The sequence below is a fragment of the Rhamphochromis sp. 'chilingali' genome (assembly GCF_963969265.1).
Source record: "Rhamphochromis sp. 'chilingali' genome assembly, chromosome: 1".
Classification (NCBI taxonomy): Eukaryota; Metazoa; Chordata; class Actinopteri; order Cichliformes; family Cichlidae; genus Rhamphochromis; species Rhamphochromis sp. 'chilingali'.
This window is the reverse complement of record NC_137929.1, coordinates 60,591,914-60,599,971: the sequence shown is the minus strand read 5'-3', so window position 1 is coordinate 60,599,971 and position 8,058 is coordinate 60,591,914. Positions and strand designations below refer to the sequence as shown.

Here is an 8,058-nt window from a genome sequence, read left to right as displayed (position 1 = left end):
TGTCATGAAGCATCATAGAGGTGTTAAAGGAAGAACCAGCTGGTTTTCCCCATGTACTTCCACAACGAGTCTTGTACTTGTGTTTCTCCTCAGAGTCCATCCAGCAGAGCTGTCGTCCTCCTCACAGCTCAGAGACACAAAGTCTCCTTCAAAGATCTGAGAGCTGCTGGGACTCACAGTCAGACGAGCTGTGAGGGTTAAAATCTGTTAGGCTTTACATTGTGAAACATGAACCCAACCAGGTCATATCAGTGAGCGTTTCTCAGGTTTAAACTGTGACAGAAGAAGGTTACTGACCTTGGTTTGTTGTGCAGCTCAGCAGTGAGATCAGAACTAAAGAGAAATGACACTCAGGTTGATTAGAGGTGAACATAAAGAACAACTCCACACAAACAGCCGACAAACGCAGAGGTGAGAACTATTTATTTTCCATGTAGTTACGTCCCCCTCAGTGAGAGAGGCAGATATGAGCTGAAACACAGGAATCAAACCAGGGACGCTGCTGTTATGGAGCTGAACTGGAACCATTCAGACACTGAGGCCCTCTGAACACATTTTAATTACAGCTGTGCAGAGACACACTGATGACTGACTGGAACACTATGATTCACATTTTACATTAACACCATCCTCACACATGTTTATATGTGACCACTAGAGGGAGATGTTGGACTTTAAATGCCTCGCAATGATATTTCTTCAGTTTTGTTTTTTCTGAGTAACAAAAATTCAGATGTTTTTGTTTTTTAATTCACTATACATAAAGTTAGTCTCCATAGAGGCATCATTGAGTTCCAATACTCAACCGTACTAAAACACTTAAATAATCTTTTGAGAACAAGGTCAGACACAGTGACTCCAAACTTTCCAGTGTTTTAAGCAGCAAACAAAGTGTTAAAGAAGAATCTACATCTCACAGATACTTTACAGATATTCCCACTGCAGTTTTAAACCACTGAACAATGCTCCTATTGCTTTAAGTCTGCGGTTGTGGTGTAATGTTTTCTGTTTGTTTTCCCCACTGAAGAGAGGAGTGTAGCAGTTAACCACAATCAGACAGGAACAACTCAAATGTTCCATCTGACACCTTGGTGAAACCCACAGAACCACACGAGGAAAACAATCGAGAACTTTGTTTATACAAAAAGACAAAAAAGATAAAATAAATATAAGTGGAAATGGTGATGACCGCAAATATATAAACATACTTATTTTCTTATTGTTGATTTTACTGTAAAATACATATTTAGATAGAGACAAAAGACATAAAACATAAAAATCTGTTGATGTCCTCCGGTCTGAGGTGCTGGGGGGACCAGTTAGAGACCAGCAGCTGGATGTCAATGGTTGGACTGGTGGACTACTTCAGTGAAGAGTAGACGACGTCTGGCTCTGGTTTAAAGTCTGAACACAAACACAGTTCAAACAACAGGAAACATGATTACAAGCTTTGTAGTTCAATCAAGACCTCCAATCTCCACCTCTCTGCATCACACACAGTCCCAGTTCAGACTTTACTGGGAACCAGCTCAGATACATATCACGGAGCTTTTTTAAGGTAAAGCTAAGGCTGAAGGACACACAGAAATGTTTGTCTCAGACTTGAAACCAACTCTGCAGTCTTTGAGCATGCCCAACTCTTAACCATTTTTCACACCTTGCAAAATGAACACAAAAACCTAAAGTTAAACTGTTACATCACAGTTAGTGTAAGCTGTAGTTGATGAAATGATACAAAGGATACACAGTGTTTTCCATTTCCCATCCATTTTTAAGATAATCAATAAAATTGTTGTGATCTGCTGCGTGAAATGCTACAGTTTTGTGTAAAAGAAAGCACCCATGCCCCAATAAAGCAGCAACAGGAGCAGATTTATTTAAACAAGTTATGTTTGTTAAATTGCCATAATACACACTGCATTTGAGGGTTGGTGGCAGGATGTTTAGCACTGTTACCTCACAGCAGGCAGATTCTAAGTTCAATTCCACCGTCCGACTGTGGTCTTCCTGTGTGGAAGTTTAAAAACATGCACTTGTTGGGGATAGGTTAATTGAAAGCTCTAAATCAGACAGACTGGCGACCTGTCCAGAGTGTACCCTGCCTCTAGCTCAAAAGGATAGGAGGATTGATAGTTAGTAGTTGGTTTTATTATCTTTTTATTTAGTTTCAAATTAATTTTAGTTAAAGTCTGAGATAAACTGGTTGCTGGCTAACAGTGCAGTAAGAGAAAATATTCCAACACGAGAATGACCCTAAGCACGCTGCAAAGACAACACTGTGGTGGCTAAAGGTCAACTCTATGTTATAGGGCATTCTAGCCAGAGCCTAGACTTGGAACAATTTAAATATGGTTTTCCCCAGATAATCACCATCCAACCTGAGTCACCTTGAAAGGATTTACAATAACAATGGCCTAAAACCCACAAATGCAACCAAATACCAATACATAATGGCAATCAGAGTGCTGTTGCCTAGCCTGTAAACATCTGTGTGTTCCCATGGATACGCCTTCCCAGACCATCACTGACACACCTCCAAACCAGTATTGCTAAACTGGAGGAGGTCAGGCCCAAGGCTCACCCTTATAATGTCTGTTTCTGATTGTTTGGTCAGAGATATTCAAACCAGTTGCCTGCTGGAGGTCCGTTTGTAGTTCTGACAGTGCTCGTCCTGTTCTTTCTCACACAAAGGAGAAGAGTTCTTCAAACTTTAAAACGATGCCAGGCCTTGGAGAACATGAGGCTGTGAGTTGGCTAAGTATTTGACCTTAACCTTCATTATTAGTGTCTTGACTTTGAAAATACATTTCAAGAAAAAATATTAAATAATAAATCATATGAAAGGACCTTAATAGAGCTGCACAACACATTGTTTATTCTTTAAATACAACAACTGCAAGTTCCTTTAGTTTTTATAGATAATAGATAATAGAAGCCAAAGGTTTCAACCAATTCTGTTCCAATCATATGGGTAAAGAAAAAAAACTATACAACTCTAGTATGCAAAGGTCAAAAATCAATGTGTGGTTACAAAAACAGGCTGATGTCAGCATATTGTTATAAAAAATCAGAAAACATTAAAGTGTTAGTATAGCCTTTGCCCTTCAGAGGGCTTTGTTAATACGGAAGTTACAACATTTATAATTAGCGGCAGGTTCTCACTGTTTTCTATTTTCACTTCTTAAAGTCTCTGATGAAAAATATGTGAGTACAGAGACCTCGTCTGTGTGAAAGCAGTGACCACAGAGCAGCCAGTTTCTGTCAGTGTCGTCTGACACACCTCACATAAGCGCACAACTCATTTTCACAACATGAACACTGTCAACGGCCAAACCAGAACTTTCTGTGGTGAAGGGTTTCATCAGCTTCAGACTAGAACTAAACAGGAACGGGAAGTAGCAGCTGTGGTTTTACATGAACAACTTGAAGCCAGATTAATGCGTTGTATAAAAGGCTGCTTGGTGTCTTTAGTCTGTCTCTTTAAACATATCATATTTATTCACCCTGAAAGTTGTTTGTGTATCAACTCCAGACAGAACACCCATCTGAGCCTTATCTGGACTACCTCTAGATTTGTAGCTCAGCTATCACACTGCCAAAAGTCACAACACATCAGGGGGCTGACCTATTTAAGGTGTACGTGTGGCCCTAAAGATGACTCCTAATGTGTCATATTTGAGCCAAACAAAACAGAAATATTTTGTGTCTCTTTTTTATTCCTTAATTTCAGGTGGTGTGGGACAGTGTTTGTGGAGGTGGGGTTTCGGTGTGCACTATGGGCGTGAAAGCTGCAGAGAGGCATGTAAGACTGTAGCGACTGCTCAGATATGGGTTTGGTCTTTCAATACATTTGGCCTATATTGTATTAATTCACTTCTTTACCTTTGAGTACATTTTTATAATTTTTTCACCAGAGTTAGAAAAACATAAAGAATTGCCTGATAAATGTATGCACAAGGCAAAATAGACACAACTACTAAATGAGCTGTTTACAAGTAGAAACTCCTCACTGACATCTGGCAATGGAAAATCAAAAGTATCCATTCAAATGAAGTGTGCGTTGTAGGTCACGGATATATCAATATTCCTCACGTTTCAGGCTGTGAGAGATCTTAGCTAAATTATAGAGTTTACCTGAGAGTTTGCTAACACAGAATTGCCGGATGTTGATTGGCTGTTTTATTGTGTTTAAATCTATACACTTCCTGACTCAACAGGATTGTTTTTAACTGAGGTTTTAAATATTTGACCTCCATTATTAAAGTGGACAAACTGATAGATTATAACTTGAGATTTTAAATTGCAAAGTTATGAATCACACTAAACATGTGATTTCTCAATATCGCTGTGTCCTTTAATTTCAAGTAATACACTTCCGCTGCCTCTGATAGAAACGATCAAACACTCAGCCATGTTTTTCTTTAAAAGATTATTTTTGAGCCTATCACAGCGTGTTAGCATTCTAATGTTAGCGTGTAGCCTGAACTAAACCCTGTGTTAAAGCTGTGAAGAACCGTGATGGCGAGAAAGAGCAGCTGTACCTCTCGTCTTTGACTTTTTTTCAGTTTCTTTGACGATGATGATTTCTTCATAACTGACATCTTCTGTTCTCACCGTTGAATCCACTGCAATTGAAACCCTCCCTGTACACAAAGCACACACAGAAGTCGTAATCGCAACTGGTCGTACACTTCTGCTACTGTAGAACTCTTCAAACCAAAAGCATGTGGATCATTGATTTTAATTTTAATTTACATTTAGTGTCTAGATGAATAAAGTTTACACTGAAAACATGATTGATTATCATCAGGGGACTGCATTTAGTCAACATTTCAGAAAGTCACAAAACTAGAAAATAACAAACATAAAATATAGATTCAGAAGGGGACTAATAATAATGGATTTATATAGCGCTTTTCAAGGCACCCAAAGCGCTTTACAATGTCACTATTCATTCACTCTCTGGTGGAGGCTACAGTTGTAGCCACAGCTGCCCTGGGGCAGACTGACAGAAGCGAGGCTGCCATATCGCACCATCGGCCCCTCTGGCCAACACCAGTAGGCGGTAGGGTAAAGTGTCTTGCCCAATGACACAACGACCAGGACAGAAAGTACGGGGATCGAACCGGTGACCTTCCAGTTACAGATACGCTTCCCAACCTCCTGAGCCACGGTAGCCCCAACTAATGGAATACAAGTAATTATAAACGTTTCTAAAGGAGCCATATAATGCATTTAATGGAAAGTTTAAAGATAAACTTTAATAGTTTAGTTCAGTGATTAAATGTCAGTTAGAAAAATTATTAGTAATTACAGTTTCTCTTATATTGTTTTAATACTAAGAGCTCTGTGGAGCAACACCTACAGGTGACTTTTTAAAAAGACAAACAGGAAACTATACGACTGCAGAGCTGTAAAATCGACCACAGACCACAAACAGACACTCAAGCATAGTGTAGACTCAGTAAGCACAGAGTTAAACTTTAAAGACAGACTCCTGATTTCCATGTCTACATGCTTATTGTTTTCTAGTTTTTCCCACGCCACTTAGAGACTCTCATTTTTAGATGGGCACCAGCACTACAGGTCATTCTAGTGGTAGACTTGTGAAGTAGTCCCTGGCCCCAAAGCTCTTCAGGAGTGCATTTTTAGTTGTTCCATCAATATTTAGTAGAGCTTAACTACTGTACGTGTGTACTAGCCAATGCAAACATGGTGAACTATTATATAAGAAACTATTACCTAAGAAACATGAAAAAGGAACACAAAGACACTGTAACCATGGGACAGAGAGGAATGACTCGATCTACAGTAAATATTCCACCATCTTAAATTGTATTAACACTGATGGTGACACAGGCAGCTGTAGCTGAACTGGACCTCTAGACAGACTCTGTGCTGTGGAGATTTTTAAAGCATTTAAAATTTATTATCTCACAATAACTTTGGATTTCTCTTTAGTTCATTGTGCTATCACACTGTCCAAGAAGTCTGCTCTAGATTTGGTGACTGAAATTCTACGATGTTGTTTGGACGTTACCAGGTACCTGTGATTCACCCACAGAAAATCTCCTTGCAATTACACACACACATGATGTAAATCATAATTAATGTGTAGATTAGTCTGACAGGTCTGAGTCTCACCTTGAGGTTTCCTGTGAACATATCTTCTCACCAGCAAAACCAGTAACACCAGTAGAACCACAATACACACCGATCCAACGGATGCCAACACAGAGAGAACAGGAGGAGAAGGCGATAGAGGAAGAGTGATGGAGGTGAAACCAGGAGGGGAGTTGGATCCAGGTGGAGGTGTGGTGGTGTGTTCCCCTAAAATAAAGCAAACACAGTCATTAAGTTGTCGTCACATTGTGAATGTTGAAAGCTGCAGAAACACAGACAGGTGAGTGTGTCACCTGTGACAGTGATCCAGCTGGATGGAGACTCTCCATGACCGCTGATGTCACACTTGTAGAGGCCTTCATCAGACCTGGAAACATGCTGGATGGTCATGTGACCTGTAGGCTGCTTCCTGATGAGGGAGCCATCTTTATAGAAAGCAGCTGGGAGGTTGGAGGGAGTGGTCTTTGTTTTACAGAGCAGAGTGACGTCATCTCCCTCCATCACAGGGAGGACAGGACTCTGCAGGATCACTGATCCACCTCAACACAGAGACAAACTACAGCATTTCATCCATTTACACACAGCTTCATCAACACTAACTCCACACACTCAGCTTACCAGTGACTGTCAGGTTAACCATGTTACTGATGGGACCCTCTCTGGACTCACACCAGTAAACTCCACTGTCTGATTTGTAGGTATCGGTGATGTTACAAGAACAATTCGCTGAACCAACTGTTGTTCCCCACTCAACTCCACACTGAGTCCTCTGTCGTGTGCTTGTGTTTCTCCTCAGAGTCCATCCAGCAGAGCTGTCGTCCTCCTCACAGCTCAGAGACACAAAGTCTCCTTCAAAGAACTGAGAGCTGCTGGGACTCACAGTCAGACGAGCTGTGAGGGTTAAAATGAAAAACTGATGATGTGTTATACTTTACATTGTGAAACATGAACCCAATCAGGTCATATCAGTGAGCATTTCTCAGGTTTAAACTGTGACAGAAGAAGGTTACTGACCTTGGTTTGTTGTGCAGCTCAGCAGTGAGATCAGAACTAAAGAGAAATGACACTCAGGTTGATTTGAGGTGAACATAAAGAACAACTCCACACAAACCGCTGACAAACACACAAACACGTCTCTCTCTTATATATCTGCTCATTTTCTATTAGATGTCAGCAACAGCTTTCAAGTAGAGTTTGGACAACAAAAGACTAACATTCACACCTACAGTCAATTTACAATCACCAGCTAACCAAACATGTCTTTGAACTGTGAGAGGAAACCTCCACGGATGCTAACCACTACATCTCTTTGACACCTGTACTGTTAGATATAATTTAGTAACCTTTTCTTTTTATTATCATTTAATAGCATTCAAGCTTTTATTTTATATTTGTTAGTGACATAAATGTATCCATAGTTTGAACCCATCATGCTTTTTATATAAAAAAACAGCTATTAAAGTGACTATTATAATTATGAGCAAAAATTACAGTGTGATTATATACAAACTCTCCACGACATTTAAATAACACAATAAAGTCATGTGTCCACTGTGCAGCTGTGTTGATATAATGAGTGAATGATTTGATCTTTTCACTGCCTGCTGTGTTTCCTCGACTCCTGAGCAAAGATAAAGAGTCAGTTCAGACCTGCAGTTGGTCCTCGTGGTGTTTGAACTTGAATTCAGCCTGATTTGTTTTTCATGTCTTCTCCTCCATCATCAGTTATCAGGAGAGCAGACAGTCAAAGTACAAGAATTCAAACAAACACAGAGATTCTACTTACAGAGCAGACACAGCACAGATGTTTCCTTCATCGTCCTTCTCACTCATTTGAGCTTTTTTTCATTTCTGTCACTGACACCAAGTAAAGCCCGCCCTCTTCCTCTGAGCACCAGCTTTCTATTGGTTCAAACACAGAGGTGAGAACTATTT

General features: G+C 40.0%; 1 protein-coding gene across 1 annotated transcript; it reads right to left on the bottom strand.

The window, feature by feature from the left end:
- Positions 1-1,360: 1,360 nt before the first annotated feature.
- LOC308409429 (cell adhesion molecule CEACAM20-like) lies at positions 1,361-7,552 on the bottom strand (the record flags this gene model as incomplete). Its single annotated transcript, XM_080902180.1, has 5 exons — positions 1,361-1,404; positions 4,542-4,643; positions 6,417-6,662; positions 6,742-7,014; positions 7,549-7,552. The coding sequence occupies 5 exons, from the start codon at positions 7,550-7,552 to the stop codon at positions 1,361-1,363; spliced, it is 669 nt and encodes a 222-aa protein (XP_080758306.1).
- Positions 7,553-8,058: the final 506 nt, after the last annotated feature.